Source organism: Scyliorhinus canicula, chromosome 4 (genome assembly GCF_902713615.1).
Source record: "Scyliorhinus canicula chromosome 4, sScyCan1.1, whole genome shotgun sequence".
Lineage (NCBI taxonomy): Eukaryota > Metazoa > Chordata > Chondrichthyes > Carcharhiniformes > Scyliorhinidae > Scyliorhinus > Scyliorhinus canicula.
The window spans coordinates 14,338,293-14,365,123 of record NC_052149.1 but is presented as its reverse complement, the minus strand read 5'-3'; the positions used below and the strand labels follow the sequence as shown (position 1 = coordinate 14,365,123).

At 47.7% G+C, this 26,831-nt stretch overlaps 1 protein-coding gene across 2 annotated transcripts in view; it reads left to right on the top strand.

The window, feature by feature from the left end:
* The window catches only part of ak5 (adenylate kinase 5), a 105,844-nt gene that overhangs the window by 31,978 nt on the left and 47,035 nt on the right, over nt 1-26,831 (top strand). For both annotated transcript variants that reach the window (XM_038793757.1, XM_038793758.1), the window contains exons 4-6: nt 2,220-2,392; nt 7,980-8,093; nt 15,284-15,475. In XM_038793757.1, coding sequence (XP_038649685.1) covers nt 2,220-2,392; nt 7,980-8,093; nt 15,284-15,475 — 479 coding nt within the window. The remainder of the gene's footprint in view (nt 1-2,219; nt 2,393-7,979; nt 8,094-15,283; nt 15,476-26,831) is intronic.

Below are 26,831 nucleotides of genomic sequence, written 5' to 3'. Positions count from 1 at the left end.
AAAGGAGGTGGGCAGGAAGGAAGGAAGGAGATTTGTGAAAGAGTGGATGATGAGAGTGGAGGAACAGTCAAGATGGGATGGCAATGGGACAATCAAACAAAAGGTGGGTCTCGATGAGGTGTAAATTGGAAAGACAGCATCTGCCAAGTTACTGGTTTGTTTACTTAAGCACTATATCCATGAGGATCTTGTGGTACGTTCAACCAATTTTGTGCCTCACCCCTTAGTATTTTTTTTGTTTATTTTCATCACGGAAAGAAACACCTTTCCTTCCTGGCACAGCCCTCCAAGTGGAAAAGGGAATTTCGAGTCGGACAACACACTGTCCTTGCCTGCGACGCCCTGCAAAAACATCAAAACAGAATAAGGAGATGTGTCAAGGGAGAAGCTCACCCGACTTGGTTTACAATACCGTCCGCGTATCCCCCGACCATGCACATGGGTGACACTTTGCCCCTCCACCTGACCAAAACTGTGTGGCTTCATTGGCCCCGCTTCACCTCTGGGGTCACATGATTCCGGGTTCATGTTCCAGTCCAGAACCTGAGCACAAATATGAAGGTTGCTTCTCAACGGTGCAGGACTGAGGGGAGTGCTGGACTGTCGGAGGTTGCTGTTCTTCAGCTGAGTTGTGTAACCGAGGTTACAGTAGGGAGTCTACCTACTCGGGTGAATGTAAAAGATCTCATGACATTTTATTTTGAAGACGAGCAGGGGAGTTCTCTCTGACCAGACTAATATTTATCCCTCAATCAGCATCACTAAAAACAGAGCATCGCTTCATTATCATCGACTGTGGGTGGGAGCTTGCTGTGAGCAAATTGACTGCCATATTCTCCACGTTACTACAATGAGTTCATTTTAAAAGTACTTCATTGACTCTGGAGAACTTTAGGGTATCCAGTTATTGTGGAAGGCGCTATATTAATGAAAGTCTTTCATATTTTAGGCCTTATGCTTGGGTGAAGACCTGCTCATGTAGTGTGGCATTTTTAACCTCCTTCCCACCCGAAATGGCATTACCAACGAGTTCCACATTAGGGGTAATTTAGTGGTGTGGCCTCATGCCCAACTGGACTGGGATTGACCCACCCTTACCTCACACATGGGTTTATCCTCCAGCTTCCATCCTTTGTGCTTGCAAGTTGATGCCTTATAGAATCATGGAATTTACAGTGCAAAAGGAGGCCATTTGGCCCATCGAGTCAGCCCTGGGAAAGAGCACCCTACCTAAGCCCATGCCTCCACCCTATTCCCGTAACCCAGTAACCCCACCTAACCTTTTTTTGGACACTTGAGGGCAATTTAGCATGGCCAATCCACCCAACCGGCGCATCTTTGGACTGTGGGAGGAAACCGGAGCGCCCGGAGGAAACCCATGCAGACGTGGGGAGAACGTGCAGACTCCGCACTGACAGTGGCCCAAGTCGGGAATCGAACCCGGGACCCTGGAGCTGTGAAGCAACTGTGCTAACCACTGTGCTACCGTGCTGCCCTTGAGACCTGAGAAAGCATCTCAGTTGGATGCAAGGTTCCCTTTTGCCTGATTTAAAGAGTGGCTGGCAGCCGAAGGGAGAACTCTGGTGTGTCACCTCAAGGAGATTGCACTCAACCCCACATTATGGATCTTTTTACTGAGTTAGGGAGAGTTAACTTACCAGGTTGTGAGAGTGTTGATTGATTCTTTGTCTTCAGCTCCAAGTCCCGTTGGTCACGGGCTTGGGCCCGACCAACATAGAAAATCTAAACCACGCGTGTGCGGCCCTTTCCCAGCCGGCGCATGCGCTGGGGGCCCCAAGATTCGTCGGGTCTTGGAGATGCCAAGAGAAGGAGAGCTGAAGACAAAGGTTAGTTTTAGTTTCATTATTTGAATTTTGAATCTTTTTTGGCGGCATGTTTGGGGGTGGTCTCCAGGGCACCCCACTGGTGGGGAACCACTGCCATCCATCTCCACCAAATCTCCTTTGCTCCAAGATGGACAAACCCAGCTTCTCCGACCTAACTCTTCTGGTTAACAATCCCTCACCCCATTGTGGTAAATCTCCCTCTGCGCCCTCTCAAGGATCCTCACATCCTTCCTAAAGTGTATTGACTAGAACTGGATGCAGCACTCCAGTCGTGGCCCAGCCGGAGCTTTCTGCAGGTTGTCCTGAGGTTTTGGCAGGCGCTACACAAATGCAGGGCTTTCCTTTTCATGTGCCCATCTGTTGCTATTCCAGGTGGTCCAGGCAGTGGGAAGGGGACCCAGAGTCTGAAGATAGCCCAGCGTTACGGATTTGAATGCATTTCGGTGGGAGAGCTGCTCAGGAAAAAAATGATCCACAATACAACCTGCAACAGGAAGTGGAGCTTGATTGCCAAAATTATCACCAATGGCGAATTAGCACCACAGGTAAAACCCAGATTGAAGGCATTGATGTATCGGTGACTGTTGCTGCATGGTCATTCTGAAAAACATCCCACAATGGAAAAACAATTCACTTGTAAACAAAACAGTGTTATCGGCCAGAGTTTAGAGAACCCCAAAGTGTATCATGGAGATCACCTGACCCACAACTTTTACTAGATTGTGGTATGGGGAACACACGGCCCATTCTACAGCTGTGGGAGAGCAGAGATGGAAAAGTATATTTTAAAGCAAAACAATGTTTATTCTATGAACTCAAGTTAACCTTTTTAAAACATACAGTGAACATTTTAGCAACCATTAATTCAAATACAACCCCCACAGAATACAACACCAAGTAATTCTTACTTTCCTTTTAACATCCATAAGACATTTAAAAAATCCTTTTAACAGAAGCACACATCAGGTTTACATTCACTACTGGGAACATTTATAATTCTGAATTCACCAAATGATCAAGAGATAGTCTTTTGATGGCAGAGAGAACAGCAGTACACCTGCTTGGTCTGGCTTCAGCTCCAACACTGAAAACGAAACTAAAACACACCCTGCCGCAAACAGCCTAAAACAAAAGTAAAAAGCCGACAGACAGCCCAACTCCACCCACACTCTGACATCACGGATAAACACCCATTTCTTTAAGGTACATTTCTCAAGCACCCCTTTCTTAAAGGCACTCTCACATGACAACACAAACTTGTATTTCTGCAGAGCCTTTAATGACCTCAGGGGCGTCCCAAAGTCTTTTAGAGCCAACACAGTACTTTCAATGTGTATTCACTGTTGTAATGCAGGGAATCAAGTAGCCAATTTGCTAAAGTCGCAGCCAATTTGGGGGATCGGGTGCCGTGGCGGTGATGGCACTAGAGTAGCAATCCACAGGTTGAGGCTAATGCTCTAAGGTCATGGGTTCAAATCCACCCATGGCAGATAGTGGAATTTAAATTGTCATGGAGCCCCCCCCCCCCCCCCCCCCCCCCCCGGTTCGCTGATGTACCTTTGGGGAAGGAAATCTGCCCTCCTCCTCTGCTCCAACCTCCATGTGACTCCAGACCCGCGGCAATGCGGTTGGCTCCTAACTGCCCCTCTGAAACGGCCTAGGGGCAATTAGGGATGGGCAATGGATGCTAGCCTTGCCAGTGATGCCCACATGCCTCGAAAGAGTAATTTAAAAAAAAAACATAGTTAGATCCCACAAACGGACATGCGATAACGATCAGATATCCTATTTGTGGTAGGAATAGAATAAATAAGAACAGGAGTCGACCATTCAGCCCCTCCAGGCCTCTTCTACCACTCAATATGATCATGGCTGATTCTGCCCCAATACTACTTTCTCCCCCAAGATCCATTGATTCCCTGGGAGACCATAAAGACCGTCTCAGCCGCCAATGCATTCAATGATGGAGCGGCAATGACCCTCTGGATTAGAGAATTCCAAAGAATCACAACCCTTTGGGTGAAGACATTTCTCCTCGTCTGAGTCCTAGACCACCCGGGACTGTGCCTCCTTCTGATCCAGATCCCCCCGGAGCACGGACGCCCGCCTGTGCTCCCCACCTGGCATTGCGCCTGGCAGCCTGCGCATTCGTTCTGGGGTCATCCGCCCTGACGTGGTTTTCAGACCCCCCCCCCCCCTCCTCCACCTCCCCCCTCCTCCACCTCGCCCCCACCAAAACAAAGATCCCACCAGTGAACCCGTCGCGGGAATGAAAACCAAAGTCAATTAGGGATGGGCAGATTGGCTTGGCCTTCACCCTGTGATCTGGAGGAAACAAAGTCCTGGCTCTCTTTCTCACAATTATTAAAATCAAGGTCCACGTGCATTTGGAATTTCTTTGTAGCAATTTTGAGCTTGTTCAGATTTTGGTGGAAAGAATATTTTTCACTTTGAGTTCCCAGTGTGGGGCCCGATTTCAACTCTCTCAATGTGCAGGTTTTGAATAAATTTAAAATCCGTTAAAACCGTGCATTCTCTATCCGTAGAATTTACAGTGCCGAAGGAGGCCATTTGGCCCATCGGGTCTGCACCGGCTCTTGGAAAGAGCACCCTACCCAAGGTCAACACCTCCACCCTATCCCCATAACCCAGTAACCCCACCCAACACTAAGGGCAATTTTGGACACTAGGGTAATTTAGCATGGCCAATCCACCTAACTTGCACATCTTTGGACTGTGGGAGGAAACCGGAGCACCCGGAGGAAACCCATGCACACACGGGGAGGATGTGCGGATTTCGCACAGACAGTGACCCAAACTGGAATCGAACCTGGGACCCTGGAGCTGTGAAGCAATGGTACTATCCACAATGCTACCATGCTGCCCTCGGGACGGGCTAGGAGATAAAAACAAAAATACAGCTGATACTGGAAATCTGAAATAGAAACAAATGCGGGAAAAACTCAGCTTCTGAGACTGAATATTTGAAGTCCATCTGACTCTTCTTCAGAGTTGAAGACAGGGAGGAATGTGGTGGATGTGTATTAGGGGGTGGAGCAGCTCCAGTAGAAGGTCAGTGACCGGGGTTCAGGAGGGATTTGATAAAGATGTCATGGGCACAAGGCAGAGGGAGTGTTAATGGTAGTGTTAAAGACTAAAGGAGGTGCTGATAGTGGCATAAAGATATGCAGACCAAGGCAGGCCAGCAGCACGATACGATTCCCGTACCAGCCTCCCCGGACAGGTGCCGGAATGTGGCGACTAGGGACTTTTCACAGTAACTTCATTAAAGCCTACTCGTGACAATAAGCGATTTTCATTTCATTTTCATTTCATTTCAGATAGCAGAATGTGTTAACAGCAGAACAAGAGTCAAGGATCTGTAAGCAAAGTCTAGGAAGCGAGTCATTTTGCGGCAATGGCGTTGTCCATCTGATTTTCCCGGCCGGTTTCGATCAGCAGTTGGGATTGGACAGGAATCTTACTGAGCACTGTCCCATCTTGGGCCTTTTTTTTGTGGGGTATTTTTGTCCATCCCAGGACATGTGGCTGCAAGGGTTTGGGATATGGAGGTGGTGAGGAGGAGATGGGTGTGGAGATGGGGAGGGGGAGAAGGAGGGGGTGAGGAGTTTGTGTGTGCAAGAGGGACGGTGGAGGTGGTGGGGTGACGTTGAGGGGGAGAAGGAGGGGGTGAGGAGATGGGAAGGTGGCGAAGGAGGAGGGTGGAGGTGGTGGGGAGGTTGGGGGGAGAAGAAGGAGGGTGGAGGTTGTGCAGAAATGGGAGGGGGAGAAGGTGGAGGGGGTGGGGAGATTGTGAGGGGGAGAAGGAGGAGGGTGGAGGGGTGGGGAGATAGTGAGGGGGAGAAGGAGGAGGGTGGAGGGAGTGGGGAGATAGTGAGGGTGAGAAGGAGGAGGGTGGGGAGATAGTGAGGGTGAGTAGGAGAAGATGGAGTGGTTGGGGAGATAGTGAGGGGGAAGGAGGAGGATGGAGGGGATGGGGAGATAGTGAGGGGGGAAGGAGGAGGGTGGAGGGGGTGGGGAGATAGTGAGGGGGAGAAGAAGGAGGGTGGAGTGGTTGGGGAGATAGTGAGGGGGAGAAGGAGGAGGATGGAGGGGATGGGGAGATAGTGAGGGGAAGAAGGAGAAGGGTGGAGATGTAATGAAATGTACTCCTAGAGGTTCCATCTTGTCACCTGCCCACACGTTCCAGCCATTAATCAGCCAACACATCCATCTTGTGACACACTGCCTTCCGACACCAGTCAGAAAGCAAAAAGACTACATTAGCCAATTGGATAATGCTTGTCTCTGCAAACAGCCTTTTATTTTCTTCCCCATTTTCAATACTTCATATCCAGTAAAGAGGATCGTGTGGTAATATGCATCACTGTAGATACACAAGGGGTTAATGTAAGTACACGTAGACTAGCTAGACACTAGAGGGAGCACTAGAGACATGACACACACACACACTCAACCAATAGGTCAGTAAGATAGGACACGACCAATGGGCATTCACGATACACACAGAGGTGACACTACCACAGGGGGGCATTACACCAACCCATATATAAAGAACACAACACACATGATCTTCCTCTTTCCAGTGGAGACACTCAGTGAGTACAGACACAGGGTTGATTCAACATCACACCCACCACGTGGATTGTAGCAGACTGGTTCGTCAGTCTGAGTAGCTATAGAAGGATTAACAGTAGAGGCGAATCCGAGTAGGAGAATTGTTAACAGTTTAATAAACGTGTTGAAGTTATCTCCACGTCTGAACCTTCCTTTGTCAGAGTGAACATCAAGGAAGCAGCTTATGTTACGCCAAGAGCTTAACAAGACAGATCATTCCAAGAAAATTACCAAAATAATTATATTTTTTAATGTCCCGCTGATTTTTTTTTCTCCATGTTTGCACACAGCAGTGTCCGGGAGATTGAGATTCCAACCCAATCCTGGAGAGAGACCTTGACATGAGGCTCCAGCTATTGAGTGTTGAGGCTTTTCCTGCCCATCTCCCTCATTTTTCATCAGCTCTCTCCACTTTGAGTCAACAAATAGCGGGGTTCCCCCGCCCCCCCCCCCCCCCCATTATTTTCTTTCCCCCGACTTGCAAAAGCAGCCACCCCGTGACCTCTCAGTGACCACGTCAGTCGGTGCTGAGTTTGTGTCTGGTTGTGGCTCTGGGTTCAAGCCGGTAGGTAATGGATTAAGACTGCACAGATCCTTTTGTCTTTTACAGTTAGGGGAGAGAGAGAAACAAATTGGGTCTAACTCCAGCCACCCCCTGCGTCACTGAATGCCGTCGCTAGCGAGTCACAGCTGTGGCTCAGCGGCAATGTTCTTGCCTCTGTGTCAGTAGATCGAGGGTTCCAGCTCACATTCCTGTTCTGTCAAACTGGGCTGATGCCCCCCCCCCCGTGCAGTTCGGAGGGATGGCTGCAGCTGTGACCCCCCCCCCCCCCAGCTGTGCTGTTCAGCTGTGGCTCAATCCGTCTGTTTCGAATGACTGCCAAAGATTCTATGGTGCTCTTTTGAAAATCAGCAGGTAAGTTATTCCTGTTGCCCTGGCCAAATATTCATCCTTCAAGTCAGTAATCAAACAATCTGGCCATCATTGCGCTGCTGTTTTTGGGCCTTTGCTATGCACAAAGTGGCTGCTGCATTTCCTACATTGCAGCAAAAGTACTACATTGGCGGCAAAGCACTTGTTGTGAAAGGCGCTGCCTAAACGCAAGTTCATTCTCTTAAATTGGCAGGCCAATAAATACAATTAAAGGGCGAACTCGACATTTTACTATTATCATTTGTATAAAACTATGGACGGGGTCCACGGCTTACGTCAGGAGTGGGACCCTCCGTCCTGGCAGCCGGCTAATGGGGTTTCCCATTGTGGGCATTCCCCACGCCGTCGGGAAATCCCCGGGCATGAGGGCACTGCCGGCGAAACGGAGGATCCCACCCACAGAGAATCCAGCCCCATGTGTTTAATGGGGAGCTGCACAAGCCAAGATTCCATCAGTGGAGAAACCTGCCTTGTTGTGGTATTTACTTTTCCCATTCTCCTGGATAACGTGAGCATGTTTTTATGGATCGTCCTCTGACGTGTGTCCCTCCCATTTGAAGGAAACGACCATCACTGAGATCAAACGCCGTTTGATGCAGCTCCCAGATGCTCAAGGATTTGTCATTGATGGATTCCCAAGAGATGTTGCCCAGGTGTTGTCCTTTGAGGACCAGGTATGGAGCTCTTACTGTGTTCAGCGTTGCAGGGATCTCACCTGAGATCATGGTGCCATGGGAGTGTCCCTTTAAGAAGTGTTTTTGTCTTATCACATGGCTTCAGTGATGTCATTGTGTGAGTGGGGCTGGGCTGTGGCTCTGGGTGTTGGTTTTACTTTCGTTTTGGTTTGGGGCTTGTTTTGGTGGCTCTGACTTTATTTGCTTTCGTTTTCACATTTGGCTGCTTTACTCAGAAAGAGAAGCATTTTGGACTGTCTCTCTAGCTTCAGTTTAACAGCTGTTTCCAGATTACTTGATAACTTAAAAGTGATAACTGTTTTCTGGAAGGAATTCAAGCCTGCTGTTTTGGAAAGGAAACAAGAAGTATACATACCAAGTTTTAAAGATAGTAAGAGTGCCGTGTGTTGGGCCACACCTTTGAAAAGGGGTTTCTGGTTTATGGGATCTTGTTATTAAATTGGAACAGTTAAAGGGGAGAATTTATTAAGGGGTATACTGTACCTGTGTGGGGTATTTATGTTGGTAGTTGAAAAATGCTTACTGTGTGTGTTTATAAAAATGTTAACTAAATTCATAAAATAAAGCTTTTTTTGGATTAAAAGTGATTAAGGCCTCTGTTGAATAACACCTGAAAGACAGGTCCTTGTGCTCCCCGTAACCAAAGTCGATAAACAGTTGTAGTTCGGGTGAACTCCTTGATATACTTTGGAGTTTTCTAAACCCTGGCCCATAACAATAGGAACATAAGAAACAGGAGCGAGGCATCAACTACACCTTCTAGCCAACTCCCCATATCCTCGATTCTCTGAGACCAAAAATCTATTGACCTCAGTCTTGACTATACTCAATGATGAAGAGTTTACCTCTCTCTCTGTTTGATTTGATTTATTGTCACATGTTCCGAAGGACAGTGAAAAGTATTTTTCTGCGGCCGAGGGAACGTACACAGTACGTACATAGTAGACAAAAATAGAATAATCGACAGAGAACATTGACAAATGGTACATCGACAAACTGTGATTGGTTACAGTGCAGAACAATAGGCCAAACAAAGCAAATACATGAGCAAGAGCAGCATAGGGCGTTGTGAATAGTGTTCTTACAGGGAACAGATCAGTCCGAGGGGGAGTCGTTGAGGAGTCTTGTCGCTGTGGGGAAGAAGTTGTTCCTATGTCTGGATGTGCGAGTCTTCAGACTTCTGTACCTTCTGCCTGATGGAAGGGTCTGGAAGAAGGCAATGCCTGGGTGGGAGGGGTCTCTGATAATGCTGTCTGCCTTCCTGAGGCAGCGGGAGGTGTAGACAGAATCAATGTGAGAGTAGTGAGCTTGTGTGATGCGTTGAGTTGAGACTTCGAGTTTGTCTGATATTCTTTTGAAAGTATGTAAATATTGAGAGGTCTGGCCCAGCATGATTCTTCCAATCACGAAGATTGGAGTAATACGTTTAAAAAGCTGCTGTGGGTAGAGAGGAAGATAAACATGGAATTGAATAAATTCTGTGAAATAAACTGGTTTACAAGTTGTATAAAATAGATCTCTGCTGAAATCTAGATTCCAATCAAATAAATTCTGTAAATCTCTGTCTCTCTGCAATATAAACCACGGATCCATGAAGAGATTTTCATCTGAGCCTTGAAGGTTATGATATCGTCAGTGTGAGTATTTCTTTGATTGTGTTTCGGAGCCACAAGGTCATGCTGCAGCTGTACATAACTCTTGTGCGGCCAGACATAGATAAGCTGCAGAGCTGGGCTGAGAGGTGGCAGATGGAGTTTAATGCGGAAAAGTGTGAGGTGGTTCAATTTGGAAGGAGTAACAGGAATGCAGAGTACTGGGCTAATGGCAAGATTCTTGGTAGTGTAGATGAACAGAGAGATCTCGGCATCCAGGTACATAAATCCCTGAAAGTTGCCACCCAGGTTAATAGGGCTGCTAAGAAGGCATATGGTGTGCTAGCCTTTATCAGTAGGGGGATTGAGTTTCGGAGCCACAAGGTCATGCTGCAGCTGTGCATAACTCTGGTGCGGCCGCTCCTGGAGTACTGCGTGCAGTTCTGGTCACCACATTAGAGGAAGGATGTGGAAGCTTTGGAAAGGGTTCAGAGGAGATTTACTAGGATGTTGCCTGGTATGGAGGGAAGGTCTTACGAGGAAAGGCTCAGGGACTTGAGGTTGTTTTCGTTAGAGAGGAGAAGGCTGAGAGGTGACTTAATAGAGACATATAAGATAGTCAGAGGGTTAGATAGGGTGGACAGTGAGAGTCTCTTTCCTCGGATGGTGATGACCAACACGAGGGGACATAGCTTTAAATTGAGGGGTGAGAGATATAGGACAGATGTCAGAGGCAGTTTCTTTACTCAGAGAGTAGTAGGGGTGTGGAATGCCCTGCCTGCAACAGTAGTAGACTCGCCAACTTTAAGGGCATTTAAGTGGTCACTGGATAGACATATGGATGAAAATGGAATAGTGTAGGTCAGATAGGCTTCAGATGGTTTCACAGGTCGGCGCAACATCGAGGGCCGAAGGGCCCGTACTGCGCTGTAATGTTCTATGTTCTATGTTTCCCTGATGAACTTTGCAATGGACTGGGTACCAATGGCAACGTGTGGTAATCTCAGTTCTGTCGTTTTCAATTGACCCCCAACCTCGCCAGCTTTTTGGATAAAAACATTTCCACGACCCTTTTATGTGAAGAAGTGGTTCTGAGCATCAGCCATGAACGGTCTAGCTTTAAGCTGAAGTCTTCGATCTAGACGTGCCCTTGGTGTCCAAAAAGGGTTGGGTGGGGTTATGGGGATTGGGTGGAGGTGTGGGCTTGGGTGGGGTGCTCCTTCCAAGGGCCAGTGCAGACCCGATGGGCCGAATGGCCTCATTCTGCACTCTAAATTCTATGATTCATAGGGTGCAATTGAGCCAAATGGAAACTATATCCCTTTGCGAGCGCGTTTAGCCGCGTGCTCTCACAGCGCCGAGAAACACAATGGTATCTAACGCAACTCCGGTTAGATACAGGGAACATGCGACCGAGGCCACACTTAGAGAGGTTTACTGCATGAACATAAGCCATTCGGCCCAACTTGTCCGTGCCGCCCAGTTTTTTTTACCACTAAGCTAGCTCAGTCCTGTTTCTTGCACTGAGGAGGTTGTCATTTTTAAATGGCATCCCAATCTCTCAACCCCCGAACCCCTCCAAAGCACCAAATCACCTATATAAGTGGGCCCTTCCCCGTCCCACACCTCAGCTCACCATTCACAGGGCACCCTTGGGCCCGATCACTGCCACGCATAAAATTCCCATTGGCACTGTGACACTATCAGCCTGGCACCCTGGCAGTGCCACCTGGGCACCTTGGCAGTGCCAGGGTGGCATCCAGGTGCCAGGGTCTCAGGATGGCGCCGTCAGTGCCAGGCCAGGGTGCCATCCTGCCCAGAGGGCATGCACCATGGAGCCTCCAATCCCCTGGAGACCCCCACGAGTGACATTCCATCTGGTCCCCATTGGTGGATACCAGCACTGAACGGCGCTCGCCCAAGATCTCCAAGGTGAAGGAGATAGTTCCCAACGCCTCAGTTACCTCAGAGAAACTGCACATTACAGAAAGACCAGCTGTCTCGCTCTAATTCGCAGATTTGCCAAAAAGTGATCTCGTCCACAATGGGTGGGCTTCACATCGCGCCATCTCGCGAGATCACGTTAGACCTTGCAAGGCGTGGCGAGCTGGATTAGCTCCCGGGAGTGGGTCTCCCGTCATTGACTGACCACATTGCGCCATGGCGCGCTGCTTTTTGTGGCACACCGTAGCAGGTAGATCGCACCCTATAAAGACTGAGATTGATGACCGATGAGTGCCTGAGCTTCCCTCCGAACTGCATTGTTAAATAAATCATCGAGCTGTGTCTGCTGTCGACCTATAATCCGACAATTCTAATCAGCTAACCTTTGCATTGCGCACTCAGTTCACCATACCCGACTGTCATGTTGAATGTTAAAATAAATACTCTCCGCCTAATGTTTGTCGACTTTCTCTGAAATGTCTTTACTCAGTCCAAATGCTTTCAGTTTTCTAATTAAAAGCAGACACTGATTAACCTTTTTAAAGATACTCGGTATTCCCTGTGAAGCTTAGCATCCGGTCTATATATATATTCCCAGATACTTGAGCACTCTACAACCTCTCCTGGCTGATCATTAGGATACAGCGGTTCACACATATTCAGGTATTGCTATTTAAAAGTTAATCTTTGGATTCATCTCCATTAACCTGCAGAGCACTCAATTGACACCGTTTCTGAAAGGTGGCAACAGTTCAAAGTAAATTCCTTCGGTTGTATTTTATCTTTTAAAAATAATCCCACCGGCACACTTAAATAAATAAGTATTTCTTCCCTTGATTCTCATTTCGTTGGTCTGTATGGGATGTTGGTCTCGTTGGTATGAAGGGGCAGCACGGTAGCATTGTGGATAGCACAAATGCTTCACAGCTCCAGGGTCCCAGGTTCGATTCCCGGCTGGGTCACTGTCTGTGCGGAGTCTGCACGTTCTCCCCGTGTCTGCGTGGGTTTCCTCTGGGTGCTCCGGTTTCCTCCCACAGTCCAAAGATGTGCAGGTTAGGTGGATTGGCCTGAGTTACCAAAATTGCCCTTAGTGTTGGGTGGGGTTACTGGGTTATGGGGATAGGGTGGAGGTATGGGCTTGGGTAGGGTGCTCTTTCCAAGAGCCGGTGCAGACTCGATGGGCCGAATGGCCTCCTTCTGCACTGTAAATTCTATAAATTCTATGTATGGAAAATAACAGGTGTGCGGACACAGCCCTGAGGCACGCTTATGTTTAAAATACGTTCATCCAATAAAGAGCCATTCGCAAAAACATGCCAAGGGTAATCTGTAAGAAAATCCCTGACCCAATTGAATAGGTCCCCACTCACATTCAAAGTAACCAACCTTGGTGACAGGATGCGAGTTTGCATTGCTGAACTAAAATCAACTAAGACACTCACAAAAAATTTTGGCTGTTGGAGGTTCACTCAAGAGAATGAAGAGGTAGGTATGGATCTCGGGGAGAGAGACTGTGAGGTTCTTGAGCAAATGGACATAAGGAGTGACAAGGTGTTGGCAGGCTTAAAAGCGGACAAGTCTCCAGGTCCGGATGAATTGTGTCCCAGGATGCTGTGGGAGGTGAGGGAGGGGATTGCAGGGGCTCTGACCCAAATTTTTAATTTCTCTCTGGCCTCACAGAAGTGCCAGAGGACTGGAAAACAGCAAATGTGGTCCCGCGATTTAAGAACGGTTATAGAGGTAAGGCAGGGAACTACAGACCACGTGTAAGGAAATTATTGGAGACAATTCTGAGAGAGAGAATCTCCACTTGGAGGGGCAAAGTTTGATCAGCATAGTCAGAGGAAGGTCATGCCTAACAAATATAGGTGAGGGTAGTGCAGTTGATGTAGTTTATATTCCAGCAAAGCCTTTGACAAGCTCCCACATGAGAGACTTATAAATATGGAAATAGACATGGGATACAGGGTAACTTGATAAGGTGGATTTAAAATTGGTTTAGTTGTAGGAGACAGAGGGTGATAACAGAAGGCTGCATTAGTGACTGGGAGCCAGTGCTCAGTGGAGTATCACAGGGATTTATGTTGGGCCCCCTATTGTTTGTCATTCATATAAACAACATAGATGACTATCTGGGGGATAGGATCAGTAAGTTTGCAGATGAGATTGGTCGGGTGGTTAACAGTGAGGTTGAATATCTTGGATTATAGGAAGATATATACGGGATGGTCAAATGGGCAGAAAAGTAGCCATGATGTGGAGATCCTGGCATTGGACTGGGGTGAGCACAGTAAGGAGTCTTACATCACCAGGTTAAAGTCCAACATGTTTGTTTCGAATCACTAGCTTTCGGAGCACTGCTCCTTCCTCGGGTGAATTCACCAAGCCGGGAATCAAACCTGGGACCCTGGTGCTGTGAAGCAGCAGTGCTAACCACTGTGTTACCGTGATACAGTGATGGTCGCAGAGTCTCTGGCACTTGCTTGCTCATGCAAAACCATCTTAAAATCAAAGCTGGTTGTTTTCGAAAGGGAATAGGTTTTACCCCAGAAAGGAAAGTGGGTGGGCGGCACGGTGGCGCAGTGGTTAGCACTGCTACCTATGACGCTGAGGACCCGGGTTCGATCCCGGCCCCGGGTCACTGTGTGTGTAGAGTTTGCACATTTTCCCCATGTCTGCGTGGGTTTCAGCCCCACAACCCAAAGATGTGCAGGGTAGGTGGATTGGCCACACTAAAGTTGCCCTTTAATTGGAAAAAAATAATTGGGTACTCCAAATTTATTTTTTTTCAAACAAAGGAAAGTGGGAATGTAGAACTCTCTTCTGAAGAGGATGTGGCTGTCGAGACAGCTGGAGCTGCCAAGATTGAGATTTATCAGTTTTTGTTGGATTGGGAGTTTGGGGTTGAGGTGCAGATTGGCCATGATCTAATGGACAGGCCTGAGGGAATGAATTACCTACTTCTGGTCAAATTTGTGATATTACATTGCTGCCCCTGGTACCATGTTGGAATAGTTGGTTAAAGTAATATCTGTCGTGACTGGTTGCAGATGATCTGGTAGGGGTTGGTTTAGCACAGTGGGCTAAACAGCTGGCTTGTAATGCAGAACAAGGCCAGCAGCGCGGGTTCAATTCCCGTACCAGCCTCCCCGCACAGGAGCCTGGATGTGGCGACGAGGGGTTTATCACAGTAACTTCATTGAAGCCTACTTGTGACAATAAGCTATTATTATTTTGAAGAATACACGAGTCTTGGATGTAAATTAAACAAATTTATTAAGTATCGATAAAACTAATAAATGAGTTTGGCACTTTACGGAACTAACTCTAGGAATAAAGTAATGAAAAATAACTATACAAACTGTATCTGAACTACACATGGTGGCTGGGCTGTGACCTGACTCTGCTACATGATTGCTATCTAACTACTCCTGCGTGGAAAGAGCCCAAGATCCTTTGGGAGCTCAGTTATATAGTGTGATCTGCTGGTGCCCTCTAGTGGTAGTGTCACAGCTAAGTGTTGTGATTAACCATTTAGTTACATATCTGTCCACATATCATTATAAGATTGGTTCTTTGTACAGGTCCTTCAGCATGATTCTTTTATCCCTCCTTTTTAATCTTATTTGACAGATCTGCACCCCAGATTTAGTGGTGTTCCTTGCTTGCGCCAATCACCAATTGAAAGAGCGGCTGGAAAAACGGGCGTTGCAGCAAGGCCGCCCTGACGACAATCCCAAAGCCATCCAGAGACGACTGACAACCTTCAAACAAAACACCATCCCATTGGTCAAGTATTTCCAGGAAAGAGGTCTGATTGTTACGGTAAGTCTTAGCTTTTTAAATCTCCCGAACGGGATATAAAACCAACGTTTTCTCTCCTAATCCATCATCATTTTGACTATCCATTTGAATCGTGTGTTGGGAGCTGCTGGGACCTAATTTCCTAAAGGGTTTGCAGATTCACTCCCTGGAATAAAGATGCTGGTTGCAAGCTGTGCCCCCAAAATGTGCCGTAACTAGCCCCATATCTTTGCACACTTGATCTCTTGCCTCTGCGGCTTAGTTTAAAAGGCTTCTCTGCCTCCCTACTGCCCTATTTATTGACCCTCCAGAATTCATTCCTGGTAAGGCTAACATTTGTTGCCCATCCTTGGTTGTTAGGCCATTGCAGAGTCAAACATATGTAGGCCAGACCAGGTGAAGATGGCAGATTTTCTTCCCTAAAATAAATTGATGAAGCCTGATTCTCCAACCCTGCGCCCGGGGGGGGGGGGGGGGGGGGGGGGTGTGCGGGAATCGTGACACGCCGCCCAGACACCAGCTCCCCGAGGTTTGGGCGGCCACGGGATCGCGCCGGCTGGGGGCCATTGAAAGTGGTCCCCCAGCGATTCTCCGGGCCTCGCCGAGTGCCCGCCGAGTTGGTCCGAATCCCGTCGCCGTGGGTTACGTATGGTCCCATCCGCCGGTACCTCGGAGTTCTGTCTGCGGGGGCTGTCCTAGTCGGGGGGGCGGGGGGGGGGATCCGACCGCGGTGGGGGGGGGCCTCCACGGTGGCCTCACGATCAGGGCCTACCGATTGGCGGTCAGGCTGGTTCCTTGGGGGGTCTACATTCCTCCGCGTCGGGCCCCTGTGTGACTCTGCCATATTGCCCGGGGGCCGGCGCGGAGACAGGAACCCAGACGCATGTGTGAACTCGTGCAGACCGTGGTGCCACTCCAGCACCCTACTAGCCCCTTAGGAAGGGGTGGATTCCAGCCAGTTGAGGCCCGTTGACTCCGCACTGGCTCACGCCACTTTTCACGCCGGCGTCAGAACTTGGCCGCAGGATTGGGGAATCCCGGCCGTTGTGTTTTTATGACCAGGAAGTTTCATTGTCACTTTTATCTTGAAGCCAAACTGTCACGCTGGTGATTTGTACTTGAATTCCCCTGGATTATCAATCACTGGATTATCACGACAGTAACATAACAGCTACACAGTCATCAAATATTTGAGGATGGATCCGAATGGTTGGACTAGGGAATGTAAAAAAATGTGAAATGTTGATTGAAGTTGCTGAGGGAAGATCACTATTTATGGTGAACTGTTAGTGGTGGTTAAGTATTTGACTGTGTGGAACATCACTCAGCCTCGAGACTGATCCTGTCCTTATCGGATGGCCAATGTTTCACCCCGTTGGGCAGCATGCTCTGAGCAAAGATAAAAAGATGCTATTGTTGGGTGTTTAGGACAAAATCAAAAGTTGTGTGGGGCAGCACAGTAGCACAGTGGTTAGCACAGTTGCTTCACAGCTCCAGGGTCCCAGGTTCGATTCCCGGCTTGGGTCATTATCTGTGCCGAGTCGGCACGTTCTCCCCGTGTCTGCGTGGGTTTCCTCCGGGTGCTCCGGTTTCCTCCCACAGTCCAAAGACGTGCAGGTTATGTGGTGAATGTGTAACTGGTAATTCACACTGTACCTTACTGTTGTCCCTGTGGGCTCCATCTGTGAGCCGTTGCGTGGCTCTGCCCACAGGGGGAGATGCGGAGCATGTACAGGGCTCTGCCCTTGGCTCCGCCCCCTTTAGGGAGTGCTGCGGTCCTGCGAGGCCGCCCTCAGTTCAGCACAGTCACAGGCAGGCTCAGTTGTAAGCCGATTAAAGCCACAGTTTACTCCAACTCGTGTCTCTGAGTGAATTGTTGGCCGCATCAGGTTAGGTGGTAAATTGCCCTAGGTTAGGAGGAATTATTGGGTTATGGGGATAGGGTGGAAGTGAGGGCTTAAGTGGGTCGGTGCAAACTCAATGGGCCGAATGGCCTCCTTCTGCACTGTATGTTCTATGTAACAGATGTAAAGCAATGGAAGTTGGGTAATCAAAACTATTTTTCATTTCATTGAGCTCAAATTATATACTTTTCAGTGATATCAGTCAGTGGGAGCTTGCTGTTCTTGTCTGTATATTCACTCATTTTCTGGGAAGCTGAATAGCTGAACAGCAATTGTGTCACTCCAGCTGCTTTGAGGACTCTCCGATCTTAACCAAAGCTTCTGGCAACAGAATCCCCCCAAGACATTAATTCCAAGTAGTGCAGGAGAGCTCTCCCCAGGTGCCATGAAACCAATATTAATCCATCAACCTCAAACCGATTAGCTGCTCATTATCTCCTTGCTGTTTGGGAGAGGTCGCTGTGTGCTAACAGGTTTCTAATATCGCTGCTGCCTTAACTTGCACCAAGTCCCCATCACCCTCTGTCCTTGCTGACAGGCATTGATTCCTGCTCAAACAAGGTCTTGATTTTAAAATTCCCATCTGTGTTTTCAAATCCCACTCGGGCTTTGCTCCTCCCCATCCCTGCAATCTCCTCCAACCCCTTCATCTTTGCTCCTCTAGTTCTGGCTCCTTGTGCATTTCCGACTTTAATCTCTCTACCATTGCTACCCCTGCAGTTGCCTAGGCCCCCAAGTTCTGGAATAACCTCCCGACACCTCTTCACCTTGCTCTACTCCTTCCAGACACTTCTTAATGGCAGCACGCTAGCACAAGTGGTTAGCACTGTGGCTTCACAGCTCCAGGGTCCCAGGTTCGATTCCCGGCTTGGGTCACTGTCTGTGCGGAGTCTGCACATTCTCCCCATTTCTGCGTGGGATTCCTCCGGGTGCTCCAGTTTCCTCCCACAGTCCAAAGACGTGCAGGTTAGGTGGATTGGCCATGATAAATTGCCCTTAGTGTCCAAAAGGTGAGGAAGGGTTATCGGGTTACAGGGATAGGGTGGAAGTGAGAGCTTAAGTGGGTCGGTGCAGACTCGATGGGCCGAATGGCCTCCTTCTGCACTGTATGTTCTATGTTAACATCTATCTTTAACCAAGGTTTTGGTCACTATTATAACCCACACGTGTCTTCTTACGGGTGATCCTTAATAAATAAAGTCAGCCAGTCAGGCACAGTCAGAAGACTCAGTGGGGAAATACTGGAACTGTACATCATAGTTAAATAAGATAAGCTTTAGTTTTCTTTGCAACTCTGCATGAACTCCTTTTGTTGTCCCATGCAAAACTCACCTGACCTACAAGCACTTTGGAACCTCTGAATGCCATGCAAGGTGCTACACAAATGCAAGCCTTTCCTTCTGAAATAAGGTGAACAATACTGAACAAAATATTTTAACCAAGATCCTATGTCTCACCAATGTTTAACCCCTATTGTGCATTCTCACTCACCCTTCCCTAACATCTGTTGCCTCAGACAAAAGTGTTTAAAACAACAGCTGTTCCAAGTATTCAAGGTTTCCTCAAAAAACAACTGCTCTTCAAAGGACTTCAAATCCCTTGACAGCCTTTAAAATGCAAATATTCCATTCAATTTCACACAACAAAGCATTGCTTTAGTCAGTAATTGAAAGTTTTATTACTCCAGAGACAGATGCTTGAAGGATAGTTGATCTATCTTTCCCTTCACACTTGAATGCATCTCATGTACCCTGTTTTGATGCTGAGCACAATGTTCATAAACACTCCTGCTTTGATTGACACTTCCTCACCATATAAAAGCAGCTAAATAGTTTCCCCACTTTTTTTTCATGCCAACAAGCACTTAGCTGTTTTTGATGTGGTGAGGAACTGCCAATCATAGCAACAGTGTTTGTAAATATTGTTTAAAGAACTTAAAGGCTGCAGGTAGGGAGAGAAACCAAACAAGCCCAACCCAGGAAGGGCCCCCAGCCTGAGCCCATCCTTCCTAACCCAAGCCACCCTGACCCCCACATCCTATGAAAGACCCCCTCAGCACTCTGGTGGCAAATGTTGGAGGCTGTTTACCACCTTGCCACTTCTCGCACTGCAAGTCGCCAGGTCCATGTTGTTATGATACGCTGGGCTAGTGCGCAGTCAATTCCAGCCCCACTTGACCCAAAGTCGCAACACAGCTGAAATTAGATTTTATGTAAAATACTAAAGGTTCTTAGTTTAGCCCAATAGTCACCAGGTTTGTAACTATACAACACAAGCAACCTTTCATTATGTACATAATTAAATGAACATAAAATGTAACTGACTATCTACTATCCCTTTCACAGCCACCCCTTCCTAACTCTCCCCACTCTGGGTTATGGGGATAGGGTGGAGGTGTTGACCTTGGGTAGGGTGCTCTTTCCAAGAGCCGGTGCAGACTCGATGGGCCGAATGGCCTCCTTCTGCACTGTAAATTCTATGATAGTCTATGACATCCAGCCTGGGCCGGCTCTTACAGAGCAAGGTGTCGAGTTCCAGATGGACGTGCCTCCACCCGCAAGCAGGGAAGCTAGTATTCCGCGACTCCCATTGGGATTTGATTATCCCCGTGGACCTCGGGAAGGTTATTACAGGGGGGGGGGGGGGGGAGGTGGTATGGAATTTCCAATCAGATCAGCCATGAACTTATTGAATGGCGGAGCAGGCTCGAGGGGCCGAATGGCCTCCTCCTGCTCCTAATTCGTGCATCTGTATCACTCGTGTGGATTGACTGCTGTCACTCAGACTGGGACAGTTTCCTGGGGGGCGAGGCCATCTTGGGCCTTGGAAAAGAAAAGTTGGTTAGCAAGTAGCTGGAGAATTTACAGGGTAGGAACAGACCTTTTCATCCAACTGATTACTTATATTTGACCTGAGACGTACCCTGTGCCTTTACATCGAACTCTATCAGCATAACTGGTATCCCTTTCGCCCTTAAATGATCTGACGTCTAATCTTGTTATATGCTTGATTATTTTAAATAGGCAAGTAAGCGATTTCTTAGCCTAGACTCTTCCTTTAAAAACAGCTATCTGGGGCCTGTGCTAATTTAGCTGCAGATTAACCTAATTATAATCTGGAAAGATGTGGTTTGGGATGGATTCATCTCTTTTGCACTAATTAGCGTTTAGATAATTTCCTCCTGATTTTAATTGAGTGAAGTCGAGGGACATAATCGCTGCCACATCTCTCCTGATCCAGATAGCAGGCACAATGGGACAATTATGACGGGAGTCGAGTTATATATATATATTTTTTTAAATTTAATTTACGGGATGTGGGCATCGCTGGTTAGGCCAGCATTTATTGCCCATCCCTAGTTGCCCTTCAGAAGGTGGTGGTGAATTGCCTTCTTGAGCCATTGCAGTCCTTGAAGACGAGGTACACCCACTGAGCTGTTAGGGAGGGCATTCCAGGATATTGCCCCAGCGACAATCGCTGTTGCTGGGTCACTGTCTGTGCGGAGTCTGCACGTTCTCCCCGTGTGCGTGGGTTTCCTCCGCGTTTTCCGGTTTCCTCCCACAGTCCAAAGATGTGCAGGTTAGATGGATTGGCCATACAAAATTGCCCTTAGTGTTGGGAGGGGTTACTGGGTTATGGGGATAGGGTGGAGGTGTGGGCTTGGGTAGGGTGCTCTTTCAAAGAGCCAGTGCAGACTCGATGGGCCGAATGGCCTCCTTCTGCACTGTAAATTCTATGACAGCGAAGGAACGGTATATTTCCAAGTCAGGGTGGTGAGTGACTTGGAGGGGATCCTCCAGGTGGTGGGGTTCCCAGGTATCTGCTGCTCTTGTTCCTCTAGCTGGCAAAGGTTGTGCTGTCGAAGGAACCTTGGTGAGTTGCTGCAGTGCATCTTGTAGATGGTACACACAGCTGCGACTGTTCGTCGGTGGTGGAGGGTTTGAATGTTTAAGGAAGGGCGAGCAATCAAACGGGCTGCTCTGTCCTGGATGGTGTCGAGCTTCTTGAGTGTTGTTGTAGCTGCACTCATCCAGGCAAGTGGAGAGTATTCCATCACACTCCTGACTTGTGCCTTGTAGATGGCGGACAGGTTTTGGGGGGATCAGGAGGTGAGTTACTCACCGTGGGATTCCTAGCCTTTGACCTGCCCTGACCTGTCCTGGTAGCCACAGTATTATTATGGCTAGTACAGTTCAGTTTGGGCCAGGGCTCAGAAACTCCAAAGTTCACCTGACCTACAACCTTTATGTTGAATTTGGCCAGGATGCGAATAAAAGCCTTCACAGCAGGCGTGATTCATCAGATTTCCTGGACACTTTAATCAAATCAAGGTTCATTCTGAGAATGTAGTTAACATACATATGTATATAAAATCACGCCAAGCATTTTTATCAATTACAAACATAAATACACTACACAGCTACAGTAATCTATGTACGTAACACTTAATGAATTCCCCCTTAGCTGTTCCAATTCAATAACAAAATCCAATTAAACCAAAGCGATTTTCAAGGGCGTGGCCCAGCACACTGTATTCTCACTTGAATGGGACTGGTCCTTTTCCTGAGATTCTGATCCAGTTCCGACCAGCAGATTCAAACTCCTTCCGGAAAGCAACTCTATCTTTAAAGTTACCAAGGCAGTTTGCCACAAACAATGGGCTTTTCACTGGAACAGCTTTTAAAATGAAAACCGAGAAAATCATTTCTTTCTCCAAAGCAGTCAAACTAAACTGAAACCCTCTCTCACCTCACAGCCACAGCCCAATGTGGCTACTAGTCACATGATAAGAGACTAAACATTCTTAAAGGGACACTCACTTGACACATTATCTGAGGAATTGTGAATGGTGCTGAACATTGTGCAGTCATCTGAAAACATCTCCACTTCTGACCTTAAGATGTAAGGGGGGGGGGGGTCATTGATGAAGCAGCTGAAGATGGTTGGGCCTAGGACCCTACCCTGAGGAACTCATGCAGTGGTGTCCTGGAGCTGAGAGTTTCCCCCCTGATTCACATTGACTCCAGTTTAGCTAGGTCTCCTTGATGCCACACTCGGTCAAATGCTGCCTTGATGTCAAGGGCAGTAACTCTCTCCTCATTTCTGGCATTCAGCTCTTTTGTCCATGTGTGAAGCAAGGTTGTAATGAGGTCAGGAGCTGAGTGACCCTGGTGGAACCCAAACTGACCACCTGTGAGCAGGTTATTGCTGAGTAAGTGCTGCTTAATCGCACTGTTGATGACTCCTCCCATCACTTTGCTGATGATGGAGAGTAGACTGATAGGGCGGTAATTGGCTAGGTTGGATTTGTCCTGTTGCTTGCGTACAGGACGCACCTGGACAATTTTCCATATTGCCGGGTAGATGCCAGTGTTGTCTGGAGCAGCTTGGCTAGGGGTGTCTTCAGCACTATTGCAGGAATATTGTCAGGGTCCATAGCCTTTGCTGTATCTTGATATCACGTGGATTGAGTCGTATTGGCTGAAGACTGACATCTGTGATGCTGGGGACCTCTGGAGGAGACCGAGATGGACCATCCACTCGGTACTTCTGGCTGAAGATTGTTGCGAATGCCTCAGCCTTGTCTTTTGCACTGATATGCTGGGCTCCTCCGTCACTGTGGATGGGGATATTTGTGGAGCCTCCTCCTCCAGTGAGTTGTTTAATTGCCCACCGCCATTCACGGCTGGGTGTGGCAGGACTGCAGAGCTTAGATCTGATGCGTTCGTTGTGGAATTGCTTCACTCTATTACTTGCTGCTTATGCTGTTTGGCACACAAGTAGTCCTGTGTTGTAGCTTCACCAGGTTGACACCTCATTTGTCGGTCTGCCTGATGTTGCTCCTGGCATGCTCTCCTGCACTCTTCATTCAACCAGGGCTGAGTGATAATGATAGAGTGGGGGATATTAGAACATAAGAACATAAGAACTAGGAGCAGGAGTAGGCCATCTGGCCCCTCGAGCCTGCTCCGCCATTCAATGAGATCATGGCTGATCTTTTGTGGACTCAGCTCCACTTTCCGGCCCGAACACCATAACCCTTAATCCCTTTATTCTTCAAAAAAAACTATCTATCGTTACCTTAAAAACATGTAATGAAGGAGCCTCAACTGCTTCACTGGGCAAGGAATTCCATAGATTCACAACCCTTTGGGTGAAGAGGTTCCTCCTAAACTCAGTCCTAAATCTACTTCCCCTTATTTTGAGGCTATGTCCCCTAGTTCTGCTGTCACCCGATATTCCGGGCCATGAGGTTGTAGATTGTGGTTGAATACAATTCTGCTGCTGCTGATGGCCCACAGCGCCTCATGGATGCCCCGTCTTGAGTTGCTGGATCTGTTCAAAGTCTATCCCATTTAGCACGGTGGTAATGTCATCCTCGTCCTAGTTTTAAAGGATCGTCCCTTTAGTCTGAGGCTGTGCTCTTGGGTTCTAGTCTCTCCTCATAGTGGAAACATCTTCTCCATGTCCACTCTATCTAGGCCTCGAGTACAAACCCAGATGTTGAGGCTAAGGAATCAATTGAAAATTTAAAAACTGTTGGGCAGATAATAATAATCTTTGCTATTGTCACAAGTAGGCTTACATTAACACTGCAATGAAGTTACTGTGAAAAGCCCCTAGTCGCCACATTCCGGCGCCTGTTCGGGTACACGGAGGGAGAATTCGTAATGTCCAAATGACCTAACAGCACGTCTTTTGGAACTTGTGGGAGGAAACCGGAACGCCCGGAGGAAACCCACGCAGACACGGGGAGAACGTGCAGACTCCGCGCAGACAGTGACCCAGCCGGGAATCGAACCTGGGACCCTGGCGCTGTAAAGCAACGGTGTTAATAACTGTGCTACCGTGCCGCCCAAAGATATTAAGGGATTATGAAACTAAGCTCTGTAGATTGAGTTCAGTAACAGATCCGCCATGATCTCATACTACTTCATGCACAGACTGGTAGAAGTGTGGAACTCTGTCCCATAAAGAGCAGTAGATGCGAGCTCAATTTTACAATAGACATTGATAGATTGATAGATTTATGCTGGCCATTGGTACTGAGGGACAATGGTGGCTTGATGGAGCCGGACTATATATCAGCCAGAACCTCATTGAATGGTGGAACAGGTACAAGGGAATGAATGCTCCCAAAATGCGAATTTAAAAATTATTGGGTTGTACAAATACTTCATGCAACCATTCCAAGTCCTTTGGTGTGCTAACCCATTCATCACAGATGCAGAATTTGATCCAGCACACTGGGGTGTTAGTGTGGGGTCAGCGTTGATCGTCAATCCCGGCCCTGCTCACTGACAACCCAGCAGGATGATATTCCTCTTGCTGATCAATCGGGTGGCCGCCCTGCGCGGATTGTGTCCAGTGCGAATTAGGAGGGCGATCAATCCCAAAATCTACCAGGGGCGACACTGAATTTAGCATAATTGATCAATAATGATGGTGGCAGCACCTGCTGTTCCCACTGCCTCCAATGGAGGCACTGTTTATTTCTAAACAGATCTTTTGGAAGGGCACAGAGGAGATTTACTGGAGTTGTAGCAGAAATGAACAATTCCGACAGGTGGAGAAATAATAATAATCACTTACTGTCACAAGTAGGCTTCAATGAACTTACTGTGATAAGCCGCCAGTCACCACATTTCGGCACCTGCACGGGAATTGAACCCGCGCTGCTGGCCTTGTTCTACATTCCAAGCCAGCTGTTTAGCCCACTGTGCTAAACCAGCCCCGATGGAAATGGAAGTGTTATAACTTTACAGGAGGCCCAGGGATCTGCAACCTCAGAACCCCTGTGGCCTCTCCTGAGTATGATCGAGCCAGATGAGGAGGGGGAGGGAGGGGGCGCCAGCCGGGGTGTGGGCCGGGAGTGGGAGACCCTTTGGGGAGTAGGAGTGTAAATGGTAAGGGGAATAAATCAAATGTTTTCTACAGTCAGTCGCTTCTGAGTCATCGCTTGCCTGGGACTTTCAGAAAGTAATTGAGATCATCTTCTCTGAGGGGAAGACCATAAGGCAGAGGAGCAGAATTAGCCCACTCAGCCCATCGAGTCCGCTCCGCCATTCAACCATGGCTAATATTTTTCTCATAAAATAAATAAAATCGCTTATTGTCACAAATAGGCTTCAAATGAAGTTACTGTGAAAAAACCCCAGTCGCCACATTCCAGTACCTGTTCGGGGAGGCTGGTACGGGAATTGAACCCGTGCTGCTGGCCTGCTTTAAAAGCCAGCTATTTAGCCCAGTGTGCTAATCCATCCCCATTCTCCTGCCTTCTCCCCATAACCCCTGATCCCTTATTAATCAAGAATCTATCTATCTCTGTCTTAAAGCCACTCAGTGATTTGGCCTCCACAGCCTTCTGCGGCAAAGAGTTCCACAGATTCACCACCCTCTGGCTGAAGAAATTCCTCCTCATCTCTGTTTTAAAGGGAACAAAGTTAAAGGGGATTTAATCGAGGTGTTTAAAATTATGATACGTTTTTCTGGAGTAAATGGAAATAGATTGTTTCCGTTGGCAGGCTAACTCGAGGGCACAGATTTAAAATGGGAACCAGAAACAGGAATGTGGAGAAATTAATTCACAATGAGTTGGAGTTTACATCCCGAAAGTGTGGTAGATGTAGGCTCAGTCGTAACTTTCAAAATGAATTGGATACATACTAAGAAATGGGGAATCTACAGGGCTACTGGAGGGGTGGGAAGGGGGAAGTGGGTCAGTGGGTTTAATTAGGAGTTGTGATCGGCACAATGGGGAAAATGGCTTCTCCGAACGACGTTTGAGCAAACCTGGCAATATTTGAAGGGCGGGTGTAGACGGAGGTTCTCTCTGCATCTAATCCATGCTTGCCTAACCTGGGAACATTTGATGTGATGATGTAAAGGGTGTTTTGGTCTGTATCTATGCCATGCTTTGGCTGCCCAAAGATAGGAGAGTGTAAAAGGAATTTTGCTCGGTCGGTGACCCATTCTATATATGACCTGGGTCGCCCATCGTGGGAGTACTGTTTCAAAATCTCCAGTGTAGAAAGGAAATCTGAAACAATGCAACAGAGACTCGGTAGGACATTACTGTCGTTAGAGGATATAGTGGCAATTAAAGTTTAATGAATTAAAGATCATTAAAGTTCTGTAAACCGGGCCTGTAGTCACCAGCATAGCACTGGTCCCAAGGCAGGATTCTCCCAATTTATGATGCTGGATGAGATACCCCCCAAATTGTTATGCTCCCAGGTGATGAGGGATTCAACCCCCTTGGTTAATCGTAACAAGGTTAATTTAAAGAGGACCCCTTCCATCATAGAAACCTTTTCCCAGTCCAAATAAATTCATGTTCTAAAAGGAACCATTTTACCAGGCATTCTTCTGTTAAAGAAAGTGAATTTATTAGTTGCTAACACACGAGGAGAAAAATAATGAAACACAACACATTCCCGTGCCAGCCTCCCCGAACAGGCGCCGGAATGTGG